The sequence below is a fragment of the Fundulus heteroclitus genome, chromosome 7 (genome assembly GCF_011125445.2).
Source record: "Fundulus heteroclitus isolate FHET01 chromosome 7, MU-UCD_Fhet_4.1, whole genome shotgun sequence".
In the NCBI taxonomy this organism is placed as follows: domain Eukaryota; kingdom Metazoa; phylum Chordata; class Actinopteri; order Cyprinodontiformes; family Fundulidae; genus Fundulus; species Fundulus heteroclitus.
In genome coordinates, this window is record NC_046367.1 from 35911687 (window position 1) to 35935613 (window position 23927).

The 23927-nt window shown below is 38.5% G+C and overlaps 1 protein-coding gene across 1 annotated transcript in view; it reads right to left on the reverse strand.

Annotated features, from left to right (window-relative positions):
* The window catches only part of lrp1bb (low density lipoprotein receptor-related protein 1Bb), a 394708-nt gene that overhangs the window by 266333 nt on the left and 104448 nt on the right, over positions 1–23927 (reverse strand). Inside the window, exon 2 of the mRNA XM_036139564.1 lies at positions 17584–17706. Coding sequence (XP_035995457.1) covers positions 17584–17706 — 123 coding nt within the window. The remainder of the gene's footprint in view (positions 1–17583; positions 17707–23927) is intronic.

Below are 23927 nucleotides of genomic sequence, written 5' to 3' on the forward strand. Positions count from 1 at the left end.
AAGCTCATACAAATAGTGAACACATGAAAAAATCTATCGCATTTTTAAGTCATAAAACATTTAACAAAGTAATATGACAAGTCCCTTTGAAGCCATGCCTCTAAAACAAAAACTGCATTATAATATATAAACGATGGCAAAGCTTATGTAACAGCAGAGCACCGTTGCTAATAGGTTTAAAAAGAAAAAAAAATACCTTTGTAACAGGAAATGTATTGAATGGATGAGTAAAAACACAGACATATGTGCAAAAATCTGACTTTTAGCTGCTTTACTCAAGTAGCACATGGCTTGCTAATTTAAAGGAATGAAAGCGTTTGCAAATGTTTGTGCTTATTTAGATAATGCCGGTCAGAACTAGCTGAAAACATGCTATGTCTACTTTAATGATGGCATAATTTTTGTGATGAATTACGTGTACACAGGGCTTGCCATAGTGCATCTAAATATCTGGACAGAGTACTGGTCTGTTTGGTCTCCAAGCTACTGCCCTCAGGCAATATGTCTCCAGAGTTCCCTTTCCCTCATTGACAAAAATTTTCATAACAATATTTTCCTTATGAGCTTACAGTCAAGATGAAGATTGTAATATTGCTATAGTTGTCTTGGGTTGTCATTGTGTTACACATTTATCTCTAGGTTCAGTGTTCTGTACATAATGCCGTCATCCTTTGGTAACTCATGTGGGTGGGCTCAGCTACCGTGAGCTCAGTTTATGTACTTCATGCATTTTTTAATTGAACATGGAAATTCATATTTAGATGTGCATATTGTGAAAAGGATATAAGTATGCTCTTTTAAATCCTATATCTAAATGTATACCATTGTGTCCTATTTAACACGTGGTTTCAATCCGAATCATGTAGAGTAACACAAAAGATCAATAATTTAGGTTTCATTTATTTAAGGGACAGGGAAAGGCAAATCATACAATAGCTGCAAAGTCCCTTAGACCTATTTCCTTTGTGCAATAACTTGATGTTTACTCAAAATGCTGAATATTATTTCGTTCACATTCCCAGGTAAAACCCCCTGTTTCCTTTCACTTAACAGTGGATCAGAGTCAGACATTAACACTCATGACGTCCTGGTTTCTCTGTAGAGCAAAGAATCAATACTGAAATCTACTGAGAGAAATGAGAGCCTGCAGGACAATTTAGTGGCGCTTAACTTCAAAAACAAAGTAAGAAAAAGGGGGAAGAACATACTGAAAACTAAACTTATCAATAATTGGACAAGAGTTACATAATGAGCATTAATACCGTTTTGACAGACAGGTATTTAAATAGAGCAATCTTCATATTCTGTGACTAACTTGAGAAAGGTATTACATATAAATCAAGTTTGCCAACAAGCTACTGTATGTAGGAGCATAGCAAACATGTGGACAGTGCTTTGGTAAGATTCCAATTTTATACATTTTGGGCTACTTGCAAAATGCTGCGTGCTTGGAAACTAATACTTCTTATAGGCATGAAACACATCATTCCCACAGAGAAACATGGTGGTGGCAGCATCAGGCTTTGTGAATTATTTATTTAATAAATAAAGGTCAGATTTGGTGTGAAGACTGATGAAGCTGAAAACAAGGCCTCATTAGAAGAAACTATGTTGAAGGTTCAGACGAATGGAGACAACCCTAAATTTACAGACTTTCAACCAAATATTTTAGTTACAATGTCCCGGTGTGCTAAGCAGGAAAAGACATATCCCTAAAGGCTTGCAGATGTCTCCTTTTTTGTTTTTCAGGTTTTCTCTTTCAGGGGGTCGCCACATAGAGTCAACTGGCTCCATCTAACCTGATCTTCCCTAAAGACTTGCAGATGTAATTTCAGCAAGAAAGGGTATCTCAAAGTATTGACTGAGGAGGCCACACTAAAAAATAAAAAAGGCTACCTTTTACAATTATTCACTAATTTGTGTTGGTTAAAAAGTTCAATGAGATAAGAGGTATCAATACTTTTTTTTAAAACAATGATGGGTCTCATGTGGGCATTGCTGCTTTTTCTGTGACCTGAAGGCAACGACAGCAAATCTGTTGGTCAAGACACACATTGTCAGTAATCTGTTGTTTAGACAGCGTGTTTATTTTTGCGGGGTTTGCTGCACAATCTATTATACTTCCTCACTGTGAAGGAGAATTACAGACAGACCTCATGTTGACGCCGAGTCTGTTGATGAATATTTATTGTGTTTTGTGTTGAGCTTTTGCTGCTGGTGTAAATGATGTTGAGACTCAGTAACTTGGCTCTGCCCTTGACTGTTTGGTGACATGTGCGTCTGAGCCCAGCAGGCCAGCATGTCTCAGCAGGGCATCCTGCTGATTCCTGATTGTGTTGGTTGTATTTTATATGAGATTTGATTGCTAAGTGGTTTTATGATTAAATCCAATGTTTGTTGGGAATTTGTTTTTATTTACCTTGTGATGACACTCATACCAAGTTTGTGCTCCATCCTGTCTGAGAAAGGCGGGGAGATATACTACTTAATGTTTTCAGTCATTTGCTTATGTCTTTTAAAAGAGTCGCCCTACACTGAAAAGCAAAATATAAATTAGAAAAATATTCAAGTCTGTCATAATTATATAGAAATGGAGGTTTGATTGTAAAATATGAAATTCCATCACCTGATACAGCCACATTTGAAAAGCTAAAGGCAAAAATCTACTTTATTGAATGCTGCTTTTTAAATACATGCAAGAACGTTTTAGCATTTTAGCTTTTATAGTATGCAACGTGAAAGCTTTACACTGACTAAGAGTATTTGGCTCTTAATTAGATGAGAGTTCCATCAAGTTTACAAGATAATTGCTAACATTGCTGTTGCGCATGGGTTGAGGATAGAGTTAATATACAATTATTTTCTGCTGATGTAAGTTCCAAATAAGTACAATAAAGCAATAAACAAATATTATGTGGAAGAGTTATAGAGTAATAATTACAGCGCTAACAAGAATCCATACATTTTTAAACCAATGCTTGATATCCAATTAGTTGTTGTTTTTTATTGTTTCTCTTTAGAGATGGAATTATCCAAGTGTGAGATTTGAATATCTGTATGGCTCAAATGTGCAGTTTAAAGGGAACAGATCCAACAGCACAATTTTGTATTAGTTATAATACCCAATAGATATACATTCAGGATGTGAAGTGGATGCACACTATTGAATATATTGCAGAATTTCTCCAATCTTTACCATGTCAAAGTTACACAAAGGCTCAAATACATAAATGCACCCAAATTTCCCCGTTGTGGGACAACAAGCAAATTCTTACATTATACAACCCTGCTAATAGGCAATTAAATTAATCTTAATAAGTACAAAGCAAGCCAAACACTTTTGCAATCATCAAAAACATGTAGTATGATGCTGACTGTTTTATCAGAGATGGTCAGACTCATTTGTTGGTTTCTTTGTGCGGACTTAGCTTTCAAGCATGGTAGACACATTTTCTACAGGCTTTGGGGTAGGAGTGATCCAGAAACGTATGGTTAGTGTGCTTCATTTAAACCTTTTTCTTTTCAAAAGCAGTTGTGTAGTGTGTTGAAGATCACTGTTCTGTTAGACCTCCCAGCTGTGTCTAAGTTCTAAATGTCAAGCTGTTGGATTGAGGGGCAGTCAAAGCATTTGGAAGTAGTGCTCCTTCTCTATTACCATCGATCTTCTTCTAAAGAGGTTGCCGTTCCCAACTAGGACAGATGCCAGAGCCTGTTCTTGACTCCTAAAATATCCACCTTGCTTCGCCACCTCTCAAGAGCCAAGTTGGAGCCAAGTCATTTCATTCTACACGTCTTATCCGGTTAATGTTCAAGCACCCACCCCCACCATCACCACACGCACATACTTGTTTTAAATACAAAGTGAGGCCCGTGCCTTGACTTCCATTCCTTTTAAACCTTTTCTATGGCCTAACCCTAACCTAAACGTAGCTGCCTCCTTGGTCCTAAACCGGAACCCTAGGCCAGAAAAAAGAGAAGACCTCAAAGTGCTCACTTTACTAGTAAAATAAGCTAAATATATTGTTAATCTGCTGCAAGTACAAGTACACATACACTTAATATACAGTGTTAGAAGGCCACACCTCAGCACGATCAAACATACTTCATCAGTCGGCCATATAACTCAATCTTTGTCTGGTCTTATCATTAAAGTTTGTTTCAGAAAGCACTCGTCTGTGTGGGCAGTCTGAAATTTTCATTGTTTGGAGGTGTTGTTTTGAGAAGAGAGGCTTCTTTCTGGGCTGAGACCCTCTCAGTGCAAGTCACTATTAAACCCACTATACCATTTTTAATGTATAATAATGATGGTAGAGTTTGTTCATTTTCTAATTTATTAAAGGCTTGAGTTTGCATGGTTTCTGGGTTGTTTTCGAACATATTAACCTAATCTCTTTGTTCTGAGGGTGACAGTTTTGATCAGTTTGTTGAAAGGTGGACATAACTGGTTGTTCTAACAGGACAATGATCACAGCCACATATCAAAACGGTTTTTAGGAATAGATGAACATTAAGTCTCACAAATGGTCAAGATTTGTGGACTAGGCTTAATAGTCATGTATAATTGTGTTGCTTTTTAAAATAAGCTGCTCAAAAAATAAAGGAAACACTGAAATAACACATCCTAGATCTGAATGAATGAAATATTCTTATTAAATACTTATATTATACTACTATAATACTGTTTTTTTCCATAGCTGAATGTGGTGACAACAAAATCACACAGAAATCATGATTTCACCAACTTCTGGACAGTCTGTGGTGCAACGTGACGTTGGTGGATAGAGCGAGACATGATGTTCCAGATGTTCTCAATTGGACTTAGGCACAGGGGCGGTCTAGTCCATAGTATCAATGCATTTGTCTTGCAGGAACTGCTGACACACTCCAGCCACATGAGGTCTAGCATTGTCTTGCATTAAGAGGAACCCAGGGCCAACCTCACCAGTATATTATGTCACAAAGGGTGTGAGAAGCTCATACCTAATGGCAGTCAGACTACCTTTGGTGAGCACATAGAGGGCTGTGTGGCCCCCCAAAGAAATGCCATCCACACCATTACTGACCAACTGCCAAACCGGTCACGCTGGAGGATGTTGCAGGCAGTAGAACGTTCTCCACGGCGTCTCCACACTCACATCTGTCACATGTACTCAGTGTGAACCTGCTTTCATCTGTGAGGAGCACAGGGTGCCAGTGGTGAATTTGCCAATCTCGGTGTTCTCTGGCAAATGCCAAACGTCCTGCACGATGTTGGGCTGTAAGCATAAACACCACCTGTGGACGTCAGGCCCTCATACCACCCTCATGGAGTCTGTTTCTGATCATTTGAGCAGACACATGCACATTTGTGGCCTCCATGGGCACTCTATGGACACTACGCTGATAGACACAGCAAACCTTCTTGCCACAGCTCACACCGATGTGCCATCCTGGATGAGCTGCACTGCCCAACCACTCGTGTGGATTATAGACTCCGCCACATGCTACCACTAGAATGAAAGCACCGCCTGCATTCAAAAGTGACCAAAACATCAGCCAGAAAGCAGAGGAACTGAGAAATGGTCTGTGGTCACCACCTGCACAACCACTCCTTCATTGTGGGTGTCTTGCTAATTGCCTCTAGTTTCCACCTGTTGTCTATTCCATTTGCACAACAGCAGGAGAAATTGATTATCAACCAGTGTCGCTTCCTAAGTGGACAGTTTGATTTCACAGAAGTGTGATTGACTTGGAGTTACATTGTGCTGTTTAAGTGTTCCCTTTATTTTTTGATCAGTGTATATCATTTTTTGTTGTTGTTTCATAATTTCTTATATATTGATTTTGTTAAGCACTATGCTCAGCATTATTGTGGAGATGGAAAGGTCTACACAAATAAATGACTGATTTTACCAAGGGATGCTAATGCTCAGTATGAGTGTACGTAAACTTCTCCAAAGCAATGTATCTATAAAGCAAACTTCAAAGCCTTTTCAAATGATTCATATTGATTTAAAATCAAGTCCAGCTCCTTCTTACTTCTGAGTTGAATGACACTTGTGATTCTGATTACAGGATAACATTCTCAGCAGGAGTCATGCTGTAGTTAACTCTGTGTGCTTTGGATTAGCTTTTGCAATAGCTTTGCATTTCTTCCCTGCTGCACCAGCAAGGGAATAATGTAGATTTTAATACTTAAATGTCACACTGGCTCCATGACAGCAGGCATGTTAAGTTTATAAAATATGCTCTTTTTCTTTGGTTCTTAAGGTGACAAGCTGGGACGTAGTCCTTCACAACATTCGTAGTTGGAGGGAATACAGAGGGGAAAATGTGTCAGTGCAGCTTAGTTGTTGAGATGGGGGGTTGTGAGAGCAAAGACAAAGCTGTAGTGTGCTCCTCCCAGTGCATCACTTCTGACAGGAATGAGACATAGTGTGGGTACAAGATTGTCACCAGGCAACAAAATACTTGCACTAATGGTTTTGCCAAAAGACAAATGCTCAAACATATGGAGATCTGCTAAATGACAGAGGGAGGGGAAATCCAGTACAACTGAGTTGAGTGCATGCAAATTACATTAGGGACAACAATAATGATTTTTCTTCAGTAAAACTATCACATTTTGACACAAGAAGTGTTTATTAAATAAATTCAAAAAGCCAATTGTATATGGCTATAGGTGCATAGGCATAAATATCAAGCATCGCATTTGTTTCTTTGAACAATGGACAAAAGAGATGAGACAAACCTGCAGAAATGTGGAGAAGGCACCACGAAGTATGCATGATGAAGACATTTAAATAACCAGTCTTATTACAAAGATGTGGATGTTAAACAAAATAAACCAAAAAATATCATCAAGTAAGACTGCCTAAACGTGTGCTTGGTTAATTATGTCAATTAGCCGACAATAGTGATTGTGTTCTTAAATCAATTCCCCATGACAGGAACATGGAAGGGAAGATACAAACTCTATTTCTAACTAATGTTTACCATGCTAAAACCCTCAGTATCGTAGACACGGTGTATAATTAAAGCTTTTTATAAAAACATCACTTGAAAAAAAGGAAGAAAAAGTAAAACCAGAATCATGCAGAATAAATGGTCTCACAGATATTATAAACTGTCTCGATAGAGGATCTTTAGAGAAAGATTTTCATAATATGTATACACTTCATTTAAGAGCCAACAAAAGGCTGATATCTTAGAAAAAAATGGTACATAATGCAAAAGGGACAGTTATTTAGCTCGATAACACACTGCAACGCTACATTACCCCCTAAACCTCCAGTCTACTGGCGCCAATTCTCCTGAGGACCAGACACATTAGTGATACATTTATTTCAATATGGGACCTGCCAGATAAACTGCCCTGCAACAAGTTGGTAGGGAGGCTCTAAAGCATAGCTATAGATACAGCAACTCCACCCCAGATATGTTGTTTAGTGTTCCCACAAGTCTTTTGTCAGCTATACCTCAAAACATTAAAATGTCCAGACAGTGCTGGAAGTTATGGTTTACATTTATTTTATTTGCATTTTGCTTTTTAAATCTCCTTTCTTTAATAGTAAAATAATGCATATTAATTATAAAAAAAACACTGCTCTTAGCTCTTTATTACCAATAAATTAGTTCAGTGTAAGTAGTAAGAGATGAAATTGTTTTTCAGCATTATGACTTAATAATTGTCTCATTGATTTGAATGAGTGGTTTATCTATTAGTTACTTTCTTTCTGAACTTTTAGTAATCTCTTTATTAGTATTAAGACTGGCAGGTTTCATTGTCACATAACAAGACATAGGATACAGATACAGGAATGGTGGGATAATGCGTAGATTGCTTAAATAAAAATACATCCATCTGCCTACAATGCCTGCCACCTCACAACTTATAAAGATGAGTTTAAAGGCTTCAAATGAACTGAAATCTTATTGCAGAATCATAATCTCACACTGAACACAATGAAAATCCAGCCTTTAATTTGGAAACACTTTTGAAATGGGATAAATATGCCCCATTTGGCAAAATTACCCCCTAATGATTCCTAAAATAATACATGTAACAAAACATTTTATTTAATATTTTTTAGGATATTCTGAGTGTCTACAAATTTTTAAAAATTAAATCCATTGCTTCTTGTTTCCTTGGGGTATATAAGTTCTCTTAGCAACTCATCAAAATCGGAAAGACAGTAGAACAAGCCATTCTAGCAAGGTATATTTTTATGATCTTAATAAATAAAAAAAAAAATCAAAGAAACAGACAGGACATAATGTTTTCAAATGGTAGAATCTAACTTTACTGAGAAGCTAAAAATGTGCAAAAAGTCATTAGCATCTGCTAAGTTTTACATTACGAGTCAGAAAGACTCATAGCAGTCCCTTTAGAGATGATGTACTGTACATCATCACTGTGTTGGATGAGGATGCAGGTTTCAAATTTTTCAACAACACACAAAGAGCAAATAAGCTGTGGACGCAGACTGAGGACATCGTGGAGTGGTGGAAGGAGCACTTTGAGGATGTTCTCAATCAGGTCATAATGTCATTCAATCATTGTAGCAGAGGTCACTGAGGTAGTTAAAAAGCTCCCAGTGTTGGGGCACAAGCTATGGATGAGATTCAGGCAGACTTTATAAAAGCTCAGGGCACTGTAGGGCTGTCATGGTCGACACCCTCTTCGATGTCGCATAGAGGGGTGGGGCAACACCACTGGAGTGGCAAATTTGACAGTTTTTTAAAGGGGACCATAGAGCATGTTCCTTTTATTGAGGGATCATTATTATCTGCCTCCCTGGGAAAGCTTAAGCTAGGGTGTTGGAGAGGAGGCTCCAACTGAATCTTAGTTCCAGAAGGAAACAGTTTTTTCCTGGCCATGGAATAGCGGATGGTGCATGGGAGTATCGTTCTCCCATTTACATGTATTTTGTGGCTCTTAAGAAGGCTTACGACCATGTCCCCTGAGGTATTTTGTAAGGGCTGCTGCGATATTATGGGGTATATGGACAGCGTTTTACGGGTCATACAGAAAAAGCTGGAGGACATCATTGGGGAGAGGGATGTCTGGGTTTCTGTCCTCGATCTATTGGCCCTGCCACCAAATCTCAGATAAGCAGAAGACAATAAATGGAAGACTGGATGGACACAGAGATGGTTGGTCAGGGTTGATAAAAACAACAAATATAAATATATATATAAATATAAATATATATATATATATATATATATATATATATATATATATATATATATATATATATATATATATATATATATATATATATAATAGTTCTAAGAGCAGCAAAATGTAAAATGAGGTAGAAACTGTCTGCTTTTTTTTTTAAATATGTTTTTTTTTTGTTTTCAAGTTTCCTGTTGAATAATCTGGATTTAGTAGTAGTAAACTAGGGGGAAGGCTATTGGGGTAAAGGCATTGGGTGATGTGTCCTTCCCTGCTGGTAAAGAGAAATAAAAAGAGAAAACCCTGAGAGAGTGCTATCTTTGAACAGCTGTCCTCCCACTTTACCTCCAGGACCCTGATATCAACAATGGCAACGACCAGGTAAAGTCAATCATCAGCCATGAAACACAGCTCTTGTGCCCATGTTTTTGAAGTCAGCCACTGACCCCTTTGATTGTCTTTCCCTTTGGGAGTGACAATTTAATCAGAGGATTCACTGGTCTCTGTGTTCACCAGATTCACAAAGCTCCTTATTGCAGCACGTCTAAGAGGAGCCAAAAGTCCATGAAATCCTTTCCTAAAGGATTCATGATGGATTTAGGTTCTAAATATTCTCTGAAAGCATGAAGCATCAATGTAGCCAGGGAGTAAACGCTGACAGCCATTAGCAATGAGTTTTTGAAACGACATTAGAAATACTTCTGCATTAAATAAAATGTGACTGTCCCAGATTATGACAAATGCACAGCAAACACCATAACTTAGTGTCTTGAGACTGCCTTGACATTTAGAACACATTTTTTACGTTTGCACGAACTAAGAGATTATCCTGTTTGCATTTTTTCCGTCATCCCACCTCGACAATCACCACTCAAGGAGTCGCTTTGCTCAGAAAGAAGAAAGGTTTGCCTAATGATTTCATGACAAAAGAGGACAAATTGCTTTTTCCTAGGTCTTTGTTTTGTCATTTCTAAAGACCAACTGCATTCTCTGATCCATGAGTAACTGGCATCAGCTGTCCACTCCTGTGAGGCTGGCAGCTGAGTGGATAAGCTCTTGTCTCCGCCTGGACTCGAGCTATTGCAATCCAAGGCCACCTTTCTTTCCCTCTTCCCAATAAGCCCCGAAGTCCCTGTGATTACATCTCCCTGACCAAGCAGAGCAGGGAAGCGAGAAGCCATGCGTGGCACTGTTTTCATATATCTAGATGACAAGAGTTTAATATATTACCTCGCCTCCTTCTTAAGATATTAAACCCCCTCTATGTAAGACCTACAATACTACGTCAAATCAAAGCAGGCCTATGTGCTGCTCCAAGAGATGCTGAATCCCAAGCTTTTAGTTCAGTGACCGTGATATGAAGTGAGTTTCTTTTTTTTTTTGTCTCCACAGCTTATTGCAATCCTTAGTATTATTTAAGAAGGCAGAATGTATTCCAATCCGGTTTTTGTTTGTTGGGTAAAGCTGATCTAATTCCTTTTTCTATCGAGACATAATCCATGATAATATGACACCAATTTCTTTAGATTAATATGCAGGGTCTTCTTTCTGCAGGCTTAGTAAATAAAACTGTGCCAACATTAATCAAAGTGATAATTAATTGCGTTTTGGAGATTACATCTCTTGGCTCTCAGTCACTGCCTGGAATCTCTCTATTAGGTATATATATACACAAGATTCAAAAATCGAAACTTTGAAATGACTAAACCAGAGATTTTGTCCTTTAAACTGCACCTTTGGTTGCAATATGATAATATTTAGCTGTTAATGTGATGTTGAAATGTGCAGCTGGATACCACATTAAACCTATATGCTGGCAAGTCAGTTTGTAATACACTTTCTGTTGATACCTTCTCTCTGACGAAAACATTATTATTATTTTTTTATTGTCCCAATTTGACTAGAATGACTTAAAAATAAGATGTAGTGCTATAAAAGATATTCATACCCATTGGATTTCTTCACATTTTGTCATGTTACAACCACAAACGTCTTGTATATAATTTGGATTTTTAGAACACAAATCATCCAACAATTACCAACCAACAAATTTAAGGTGGAAGAAAAAAATTTCATGGTTTTGAAAAATATCTTAAATATAAACCATGCCCAATATAAGTCAATACTAGTCATTATCACCTTTGCTTGCAGTTACAGTTGTTCCATCCATCTTGACATCAACTATGACCAGTTTCTCTATCCTTGCTGAAGAGAAGCATCTCCACAACACGATTCTGCCATAACCATATTTCACCACAGGGACGGTGTGTTCAGGGTGAGGTGCAGTATTGGTATAGATATTTTCATGTGGATCAGAAACTTTTATTTTTGTTTTATTTGTACTGAGCACCTTATTCCCCATGTTTGCTCTGTCTCCCACATGGCTTGTGGCATGTTGCATATTGGACTTCATATGGCTTTGTAGTTGGTACTCACAGAGCCTGCCAACAAAGCAGCAGATCTCTTCAGCTCCTCCAGCTTTATTGTGGGCCTCTTCGCTGTTTCTTTGATTAATGCTATTCATGCACAGCCTACGAGTTTAGGGAGATGGCCATATCTTTGTAGGTTTGTAGTTTGTAGTTATTGCAAGTTATTGGACGACCGAATCAACAGTACACCCTTCAATGCTCTAAGCTTGGGATATTGTTTTATTGCCAAAATCTGAAAATAAAGCCATCTATAAATGTTCTGCTTTCACTGGTGTATTTATACTAAGATTAAATTACACACAGGTAAACTATTTACTTTAAAACAATTAGGTCACTGCTGAAGTTAACTACCTGCACTAGATTTTATTTAGTGGTATCGGACCTAAAGGGGTCGAATCGCAAATGCATGCCATGTTTTTCAGATGCTTACTTGCAAATAATTGGAAAACCATGTATAAACCATTTCCCCTCCCTTTTCCAGTTATATGATATTTTATTTTATCTATCCATCCATCCATTATCTAAACCAGCTTATTCATGCTGAGTCGCACATGGGACTTCCTTTGTACCATCTTTAGCAGTCATTGTGCGACAGTACACCCTGGAAAGGTCGCCAGTCCATCACAGGGCAACACAGACGCACTGCCACTGTGCGGCCCTGATTTGTTTTAGTCTAACCCAAAAATAATCCATAAAACACTCCGTTACTTGTAATGTGACAAAATGTGACAAAATGTGGAAAATGTCACGGGACGTACAGAAATATTTTTGATACCGTACAAAGTGCTGTGCATTCATGCCGAAAAATACGTAAAGTATCACTTTAAATGACAATTTGTCCCTTTAGAATGATGCTGCATACCTTTATGATAATTAATATGGCACACATGGTAAAAAGAAATAGGACAAATAAACAGGCAATAAGCCAAGTGCAGTATATTAGTGATAGAGCGATATGGAGGAATGAACAAAACACAACAACTCACTTTATCAACGAAGAACCCAGGGGAAGATGCAGCCCGTCTTGCCACTGTGTCTGCTTGTGCTTTTGTAGTCTTGGGAACATTCTCATTCTTTCTATTCCTCCTGACTCGTGTCTAGGTCGCATGTTCGTGTTGCTTTATCTCAGCATGCACAGAGGCTGGGAGGCGCGTTCGGCAAACCACCACCTCATTGCTTTCATACCCTCAGAGAGCATGCAGGCAGATGTGCGCGTGTTAACAGCTGGTAAATGTGTAATTATATCATTTTGAGCAGAGCAGCTAAGCCCGTGTCTTTTTCTGCAGCACCCGTCATCATCTCAAAGTAACCTGCCTGATACACTGCCTTGCGCATGCTCAGGCATTAATAATTATTGCACACTTGCAAACAATTTATGCACAGATGTCACTGCCAAAACGATAAAGTCCTAATTACACCCAATAACTCACACCAATTGGAGAACCTGTGCTGAATGTTAATAATTTAGTTTTGCTGCATTATTTGTTTTTGGCTGCGATCGACTGCATGACAGTCACCGTCTCCCTGTGATTTACAAAGGCCCATTCAGCCTATAATTCTGCTCTGTTTCTCCATTAAAGGAAATCTATGTCACAAAAGTGTGTAAATAATAATCCCTGAGAGCATTCATGCCACAAACAATTCTGATGTGAAGGGCAAGTGGAAGTTTAGCGGATTGCAGCTGGATGCGTGAAGCCAAATATTCACAGTACAATAAAGGATTTTCACTTGCGCACAGAGTAACGGTCTTAATAAATTCATAGAGTGATGTTTCACCGCTCTGAAGTATAAGCAGGCTTTTGCATTTGTTTGTCTGTTGAGTCTTTCCAATCACCTTGAAAACAACTTAATTATACTTTGAGAGTTATATAATGTACACAAACAAAACACAACAAAATGAGCTTTCACATCTAAGGAAGCTGGTGTTCAATATGAATATTAAGTCCTAATTATAAGTAGGCAGCATACCTTTCATATATAGGTTACTGCTGAAGTGTATTTTATGTCCTATCTCAAGCTCTTGTTTTCACTTCAGTTTAGTTTAGGCGGCCGTCAGGAAGGGATTTGCCTCTTCACATTTCTTGTATATATCTATAAAACCGACATGAGAAGGTAGGCCTTTGCTTAAAAGGTGGTAAAGCAAAGCAGAGGTTTGATCTGGACCATCAGTGATCAGACGGCATCGCGGACACAAAGAGATGAGAAATTTAAAGCAGGGTTGTGTTATAAAATAATAACCCCAATATTGACCATCTCCCAGAGCAACATCCAGTCCATCCCCAGCGAATAGAAAGAGTACAAATGTGAAATCAAGCATTTATGGAAGGGCGACAAGAAGAAAGCCTTTTCTGGGAAGCAACCCTGTTTGTACTTTTCCACAAGCCAAAATTGAACACTTTGTCAAACATTTAAAGTACTATGTGCGTTGAAAAAGTAATGATGCGTGTTAGTCTGACACAACTTTCACAAAGAAACATGATGATTGTTGTATCATGCTGTGGGCATGCTTTCCTTCAGCAGGGGCAAGTAAGCTGGTCAGACATGAAAGAAATGTAGCTGAAGTAAAAAAAAAAATCACCATGTCTACTTGGTGTTTTAGTTTGTTTTGGTCTGACCTTTGAGATTTTTATTTTCTTATGTTGAAGTTATTTTTTTGTTTTTGATGTTTTCTGATTTTAATAGTTTTTCATTGTTTTGTTCTAGTTCTAGTTTTTCAATGTGTCTTAGTTATCCCCCAGTATCTTTCTCTATTGTTTTATTCCTGCAATGTCAATAATCAAGCCTCTCTCAGCCGCTTAGCCTTGCTCCACTCTCATCTCAGATGATTTTTATCCAGTTGAATAAACCCTCCTGGTCCTGGTTCGCGCTGATCACCTGCAACTATTAAACTAGTCTGTTTCATCCCTTGCTGGGTCCTCTGCTGTGCTTTCCTGATTCCTGGTTTTCACAAGTTTTTCTTCAAGTTTATGTTATCTGTACATCATGGATTTTGGTATTTAATTACTATAGTGTATATTAGTCGATATGTTTCCCTCTACAAATAAGGGTCCAAAACAAGACACATGCAGGGTAATACTGGGAAAGAAAATCATGTTAGAGGCCGAAAAAGACTTGAAACTTTCTGAAGGGCGATGACCTTAAACATAAAACATAAGTATGTTTAAATCTGACTCAAAATCTTTGAAAAGTCTTGAACATCAAGGATCACAAAAATATTCTCTCCAATCCTCTTGACCTTAACTTAGCTATTTTGTAAAAATGAATTAGAAGGAATTTTGAGATCTAGATGTAGGGAAATTGGTAGAGACATACCTCAAAAGACTTTAAATTGTAATTTCAGCAAAAGTAAGTACTACAAAGAATTCACTGAATGTAAAAAACAAAGCATACTTTACATGTTTTGGTGAAATATATGGAAAACCATATTTCATTTTCCTTCCACTTCCATGCTACTTTTGGTTTTGGTTTCTCAAATAAAATCCAAAGCCAATACATTGACATTTGTAGCTGTGACATGACCAAATGTGGAAAAGCTCAAGGGCTGTGTAAGTTAACACAATTTTATGTGTACAGCAACAAGACCATTCAAACTGCTTTACATGATGAACATCTAAGTATATTACCGTGGCATAATCAAGGTAAGTAAAGAAATGTTGGTCTACAGAGTGAAACTAATGTTTCATTTAATACTTTTAATATAACTGTTTTAGGCAAATCCAACCAAAAGCATTCACAAGACATTATTGGCAGTGTGTGCAAATCTGTGTAAGTGTGATGTTTTCAGAATAAAATGAATGGCCTTGCTTGCCAACAAGGTGTTCAAGAGGTTAGAGAGCAGTTCTATGGGGGACTGTTAGTGTTACTCTGCAAGTTATTTAATGATATGTTCCTTTTGATTAATGCCCCCATTTTAGATATGATTAATCTATCCTCAGTAAATGGATATGTACCACAGGCTTTTAAAGTAGCTGTTGCTAAAACTTTACTTAAGAAACCATCTATTGATCAACATGACTTAATAAATTACAGAGCTATATCTAATCTTCTTTTCCTATCTAAAATTCTTGAGCAAGTATTTGCTAATCAAGTATGTGGACATTTGCAAAGTAATGACCTATTTGAAAAGTTTCAGTCAGGCTTTAGAGCTCATCATAATGATATTCCCATGGCCTCAGATAATGGACTTGTGTCTGTACTTGTCCTGCTAGATCTCAGTGCTGCATTTGATACAGTTGATCACAATATTCTTCTACAAAGACTTGAGCATACTGTAGGAATTAAGGGGAAAGCATTAGGCTGGTTTAAATCATATCTGTCTGACAGATTCCAGTTTGTTGATGTTAAAAATAAATATTCAAACTCTAGGACCACTTGTGAAGTACCACAGGGTTCAGTCCTTGGACCAATTCTCTTTACTATCTATATGCTTCAGATTGGTAAAATTATCAGATGGCACGGGATTCCTTTTCACTGTTATGATGATGATACTCAGCTATATGTATCCATAAATCCCAATGAATCAAATCAATTACTTCAAGTACAGGCATGTCTTAGTGACATCAAAACTTGTATGACTTTAAATTTCCTGATTTAAAATTCTGACAAGACAGAAGTTATAATCTTTCAACCAGAGCCTCAGAAATTAACTTCTTAATCAATCACTTAATCTGGATTGCATTAAATTGGCCTCTGGTAATAAAGTAAAAAAAAACTTTTTTTGTTGAAGAAAAGTTTTTTTTTGTTTTTTTTTTACCAAGACATGTCATTTAATCAACTGGGCTTCCATAGATGGGGAACCTTTTGACCAATCTGTATGATTTGATTGAATTTGACTTTGTAAAATGCCTTGAGATGACATGTATCGTGAATTGGCACCAGCTAAATAAAATTTAATTGAATTGAATGTTTAACAGCACAAAAAACAACTTGAAAGAAATAGGTCAAGGGAAAGAAAAACATACAATCATTTAAAAGTGCCAGTTAGACAAAAACCTGAAAACTCAATATTAAGAGATTTTTTTTAACCTAAAGTGTTCCAAGATGACCTGCCCAGTACCAAGTGGACTGTAAGCGGAGGTACACCTCTTACTATTTACACCGGGCTCAGAACAGAACATCATGTGGTCCTTTCTGTTGCTTTCTTTATAAATGATTAAAAAACAGCCATGTTTTTTTTTTTTTAGGGCAAAACACGTTTTCCCGTTTCATCCTCCAAAATCCCCTCTGTTTCCTTGTGTTTCTGTGTCACCGTTTTGTTTACACTGGTCAAGCTAGTTAAGTTGGTGCGGTGATACTATTCTGAAACTCGCTGGAAATGTATCTTGTGTAGAGCCCGACGTTTCCTGTTTAGCTTGTGAAATTATAGGAGCTTGATCCAGTAACCGGTCAAACTTCCTTCTTGCGGGATTTTTCGCCGTGCCGCACGTCCTCAGTAACCAGACCTGTAACGGCATGCAACTGATGTGAGTAGACATGTTAATTTTTTTAAATTATCCGGGTTACTTGCAGCACCACGACTGTAACTGCACTGCATTCAATGTGAGCCTCTGGTTATCACTTTTGTTTCATTTTGACCCTATTTGGACAAGTAAAAATCCTCAAATTTTAAATGTGTGCACTCAGTTTTTGTTTCTAGGATCCTTCACAGTTATTTGTATAATCACTCCACCCTTGAAATTAAATAAATTATTAAAGGTGCATGGTGCAAGATTTGAAGTTAAATATTATTTATTTTCTTTCCCATACATGCCCTTACAATTGCCCGATGTATAAAATTAGTCATCTTCCATTTACCACAGTTGGTAACCTAACTCTAAAGACAACTTGACACCAGAGGGGGCTAATATAGTGCAAAAACTTGCACTATGCTCCTGCAAAAGCCCAAAAATCAGACATGGCACAATAAGTAGACTTCTGACTAGAACTGTGTAATGGCATAATTACTTATGAATGACTTGCATTAGTGTGGAATGGATGAAATGGGTGACTTACAGGCATGATCGCTTTCATCAGAGTCATCGGGGCAGTCGGGCTCACCGTCACAGAGCCAGGCATTCGGTATGCAGGTGTGCTGGTCATGACAGTGAAACTCCCCTACATCGCACAAGATGGGCTCTGGATGGCATGAGGAGAGGGGTGGGGAAGAACAGAAAAGATGCAGCATGAAGAAATGGTACTACACTCAAACATCAGGCTTTACCCAAAACATGGTTTGGATGTACAGATGGGTGAGGGTGGAGCAGAAAAAATACATGCCTTGAACTGGATTTAGAAACTAATGCAGTAAATATTATGAAGAGGTTCTTTTATGACCAAAACATATGAAAGTGAATGCAAGCAGCTGAGTGAAACCTAGATGCTGCTGTTGTTTCTAAAGGCTGACAGACGAAAATGTGACCACACATTTTGTTTTTCGAAAAAAAAAAAGCTGATCGTCATATTTTTGACAGCCACTCTCCTCCAACAAAGACACGATGTCCGATGTGACTCTGCAAACTATTACAAAGCATTGTGGCAAGTTTCTTTCTTATCTTTTTTTTCCCTCCTTGCTGTTGTGCTTTTATTTGATGGTGGAACAGGCGGTGTTCAGTGAAAGCCCAGTCAACTAAAAAGTCATCGTAGCCTTTCAATATAGAAAGCATCCATCAAAGCCCTGACATGTTTCCTGCCGGTAGCTGTCACAGACTCAGCTCGATCGCACTGCAGAATAACAAAAAGCTTTTGCAAAAGATTTGCCACTACAATGTGACCTGCCTCTACCTCTTTTCAGCGCCCAGCAAAAACGGTAATTTGTTTCTAAGCTTAACCTGCAGACAATCAGACTCAGCCGACAAAGTCCCTCCTCCTACTCACTCTGGCTATCTCCATCCTTTTTTTTTTCTTTTTTGCCTCAGTGTGTTCCTAACCCATTAGAGGTGGGAGGGGAGCAAGTGGGAGATCAGGTCTGTAGCATCTGAACAGTGGGAGTGATAATTCAACGCTCTGCTGCTCCCTGCCCCAGCACCCTCCAGCAAATTCGCTACCCAGGGACAAATCTGAAAAGGTCAAACATCTCATCCATCCTGCCTCTTCTATTCCCACTGATGCAATATAGCTGATATCCAACAATTTAAATCAAGGTCCCCTTTAAAATATTCAGACCTTTTTTTTTGCTTTCAAACTCTTAAAATTATGCACAAAAGCTATTGAAAATAGAAAAACAGTCCTGTCATGTAGAGGAACATGAACAATCAAGATAGCCTTATGAGGGCTTGTTTCATTCACATCACATCGGGACAGTTTAACAGAACTATTACGAATTGATTGAGATAATCCTCAATGCTTCTCTTTATTCTCGTCAGAGGTGTCCATATCGTGTGTGAATTAGATACTAATTTTAGGCATTTAGTGATGCGTTTCAGTTGTTCTTTTTCAGAAAGGAAGGTTTTTATTGCCACACAATTTCTGTGGTTTTTGAAAACAAGACTTCAGTCCATGAGTTTGATCCCATGAAAGGAAGACGAGGCACCAGGAGAGCTAGCCTCGTGAGACCATCCTGATCTCGCGAGCTTTCAAGGTTTCACTCGCAGATCAGTCTGGCTACTTTCTGTTAAAGAAAATTTGGAGCCGTTCACCAAACGAACGTCCAATCAGCGTTGGCTTTGAGGCGGGTTGAGGTGTGACGCAACGAGAAGCGCGACAGTTCAGTCTAAAGAACATGGCGGCTTCAGCCGATGAAACTAGCGTTAGCGTGGCTATCGAGCAAGTTTTATCGGAATTACAGATTATTTTTTTGCTGAGCTAACGAGCCTTTACCTGCAGCAGCAAGAGTAGCTTGGCTTGGGTTGTGTTTTCGTCGTCGCTCGTAACAGAGCATGTTGACGAGTACGTCATATGCTTCGTTGATCTGATTGGTTCATTTGGCCCGTCTATCACCAACATAGGCCAATCAGCTAACCGGTATTTTCGCCCCTTCCCAAAATTACTTCAACGGAAGGTTTCCAGATGGATATGCGGAGCAAATCCATCTGGCGAAGTCAGGTAACAGGAGAGCACCCGCGCATGCAAAATTAAAACATGCATTCTGAAACGCCCAGCTGGGATTTGAACCCTGAACCTCCTGGCTGCAAGACTACAGTGTTTTCCACCGTGCAACAAGCTGCCAAAATGGACAAGCTAAACAGGCTCTGGAGAAATGTTTTAAGGTCAGAAAGGAAAGAAATTATGCTGTCCGGCCACAATGAGTAGATGTATGTTTGGAGAGTTAACGTAAAGCTTTCAAATCCTACAACTAAGTGTCAAGCATAGAGGCGGCAGCATGCTGGGGTGCTGTTTTCGGTTCCAGTAGTACCGATGTATAGTGTGTGAAATATCGAAGGAGGACTACCTGTACATTTTTAACTTCACCTAAAATGACTGCTCTGGTTCAAACCTGGAAACAGTTGGATTCTGAAATTTAAAAATGTATCCTTAAAAGGCTTTGAAATGACATGCATGCCAAAAAGTTGTGGTTGTAAACTTTTCTGAAACTGTGGATCAGAGTAAACACCATACTTTTTACTCACATATCGTTACGCACTGCAGAAAGAAAAAAAAACTACAAAGATCACAGGAACATTATTTACACAAAATAGCAAGGCATTAATAAGCACATGCTGTGCTTGCAGTTGGCAAAGATTCGCTCAGATTGATGAAGGTTCAAAAGCCTGTCTCCTTTGCCTTTCAAGTTGAATTGATTACCATAGAGAAGCGTAGTGCTGGTAGAAGAAGGGCAATTTCCTCATGGAAAAAAAGTCAGAAAAAAAAGAAAAGAAAAAGAGAAAAGAACGAGAGAATATAAACTGTCCCTGCACCTCTGAGGAGCCCAGTTACCTACTGATGTTCTACCTCCTTTCATGCCTCTTCATCTTCAAAGCTACGGGGCCAAATATGAGCCGAGCAAATGACCCCTTATGTCATTTCATCCTTTCATTCAGCTTTTCTCAAACACTTTTTCTTTGACAGGCAGTGCAGTTCCAAAAGCTGCTGAAAGACAACAGAGGGACAAACCCTAAGCTGAAGCAATGCTACAGCTTAGAAGTATTTGCACTTGAAAGACACATGAAAGTTTGGTGTGTGGATCAGCATTACATATTTTGGAATAATTCCATGCAAACATCACTGAAATGTTGATTTTTTTTTTAATGCCATACAAACCCTTTATAAGTGGTAAAAAAATAAATAAAAATAACCCAACAGGCTCCATTACCATAACAGTGGGAAAAACATAGCCGGCACTCAGCTGGGCACATTATCATGAGCGCTATTCCTAACACCCAGCATCCACCACTGGCACAGCAGTGTGGCTCATTAAAGCCACCGAAGCTTTGAAAAGTGCCAGATTTTCACAGGAACAAAGTCTTGTTTGCAAAACCTGCCAACAGCATTTGTGGCATATATTTCTCTATCAAGCTATTTATTAAGATAAGAGTTTCATACTGTTTAGCCTCTCGCTAAACATATTTAGAATAATTTAACACAAATGCAAAGACAGCGCCCCACATTTCTTCATGCTGCATTTTGCTGTGAGGCGTCCACCGTCCCATTTGCTCCGTACTAATAAACTGAATTACATGGGAGCTTAGGTCTTTATTTATATTTCTAAACAATATTATATGACAGTAAGGTATAAGCTACAGACCACTAAGACCTCACAATCCCTTGAATTGCAATAACGCACACTTTTCACAATATGCTACTTTGGATAAGTCTTAAGCCAAGCGCCTATTCAAATAAAACCTTGTAGTTGGAGAAGCAGCAGTGCAGTGCAAAGCTCTTTTCCCAGCCTACAAAAAAAGAAGAAGAAAAAAAAACAGTTCACTTTGAATTGCACTAAGCAAAGAAGCTGTTTTTAAAGGAAACGTTACTAATCCAACTTGTCAAACATTTTATATATATATATATATATATATATATATATATATATATATATATATATATATATATATATATATATATATATATATATCTATATATATACACACAGACACACACACACACACATACACATACAACACATGAATGCTATGGCAGAGGGGAGCTGAGACACAAGGTCAAGTTAACGACCTTAAGGGGAAGTTAACGTCAAATCCCTTCAGATTGAATACTGAGCCACAATGATGCAAAAACAACAATGCAAGAATGACTGACCTGAGAGATAAGATGATGTCTAGTTTAAGAGCCCGTCAACCCTGGTGTTTTTAGTATCATGTATGCCGAGGGTTTCTCATAGGGCAAAAAAAAAAAAAAAAAAACAGCTGTTGGGGTTTGGCTTACAGCTCAAACTTGACTGTTCTCCTCAATCATGGTTTTGAGGAGAACAGTTTTTTAATTTGTGCAGGATTGGGGATAGGTCCTTTGAAGCTCACATCTTCATATGCCAATAAAATGGCCTGAGAAGATGTGATCACATTGTTGTGTATGTTTTTGAAAGGTAATCACAAGACTGCCATACATGCAGAAACCAACTATGGTTGTGGCATGGAGTCAAGTTAATGAGGCAAAGGATTGGGACAAGAAGCAGAAAGCAAAGCTTCTTGCTACTGTCCCCAGTAGCAAGAAGACTGATTAAAGGCTTGTACTTGTACAGAGCTTTAACGAGTCTGACAACCCCAAAGCGCTTTACACCACACTTATTCACACATTCACACCCTGACGGTGGTGAGCTATGTTAGTAGCCACAGCTGCCCTGGGGCAGACTGACAGAGGCGAGGCTGCCATACATAAGTGTCACCAGGCCCTCTGACCACCGCCAGCAGGCAATTTGGGTGAACTGTCTTGCCCAAAGACCCAACTAAGACCGTTTGAGTGAGGGATCAAACTAGCAACCCACCAATTGCAGGACATACACCCTAAATCCTGCACCACTGTTGCATGTGGAAAAGGAGCATTTCCGCATGCACAATGAAAAGAGAAATCAAGGGATTGGGACTGAACAGCTGTGTAGCCTTAAGAAAACCACTAATCAGTGAGGCTAACTGGGAAAAAAAGGCTTAAATTTGCCAGGGAGCATAGAGATTGGACTCTAGAGCAATGGAAAGAAGGTGATATGGTCTGATGAGTCCAGATTTACCCTGTTGCTGCAGTCGGTCAGGTCTATGTTCAGCAACAGCATGTGTTCAAAGAATGAGGTCAGCTGACTACCTGAATTTACTGAATGACCAGGTTATTCAGTACATTCGATAGATTTTTTTCTTCCCTGATGGCACGGGCATATTCCAAGATGGCAACGGCAGGATTCATTGGGCTTCAATTGTGAAAGAGTTGTTCAGGGAGCATAAGACGTCATTTTCACTCATGGATTAGCCACCAGAGTCCAGATCTTAAACCCACTGAGAATCTTTGGTACATGCTGGGGAAGGCTTTGCTCAGCAGGCAGACTCTACCATCATCAATGCAAGATCTTGGTGAAAAGTTTACGCAACAGTGGGTCGAAATTAATCTTGTGACATTGCAGAAGCGTATCAAAACAATCCCACAGCCAATGTGTGCCGTCAACAAAGCTAAAAGCGTTCCAACAAAATATTAGAATGGGTGACCTTTTTTTGGGTGGCGACTTTTTTTATTTTGGCCAGGCAGTGTTATGTATTTTAATTTTTAAAATATTTCAAAATCTGAGGGAAAATGTTACACATTATTGAACCATATTATTTAAATAATTAAGTAGTGCCAATGAATAACAAGTTTATTTTCTTAGAATTATTTTCTATGACATTACACAAACTGGAAATTTATGTTTTCTAGATACTCTGCACAGATGGTGGTACTTAAACTATGTTTGTTTTAACACTATATTTGTTATATAAAATCAAAGCGAGTTGCTGTTCTAAATTCTCAGAGGAGGATGGGATTATCAGGGTAAAAGACCTAAAACTGTGAATCATGCCAAATCCATTATGTCCAGCCAAGTTTAATTGTAGCAGTCCTCAAAGACGTACGGCTTAAGAGGCACTTCCACACTTTCATCAGGCAGTATCATCAAACAAGACAAGGCTTGAACTGACTATTTACAGATCTTGACATTCTGCCAGTGCCACAGTACATCAGTTGGCAAATTTTAGAAAAAGAAAAAGACTTGACTTCCGCTGGTAGGACGTGAAGGATCAACAGCCTATAAAAACAGGGAGCATATAATACTTTGACTCATCAGTTTCTGGCATCTATGAATGCATTTGTGCACTCAGTATAAACAAACACATACATTTTCAAACTCTTACAGATTCCAAAGCAGATAGCGTCCTGGTCAGCTTCAGGTCAAATGCATAATGGATGAGAGTGAATGTATGAGGCAAACTAAGCAGGTTGTTAAGTCTAACAAA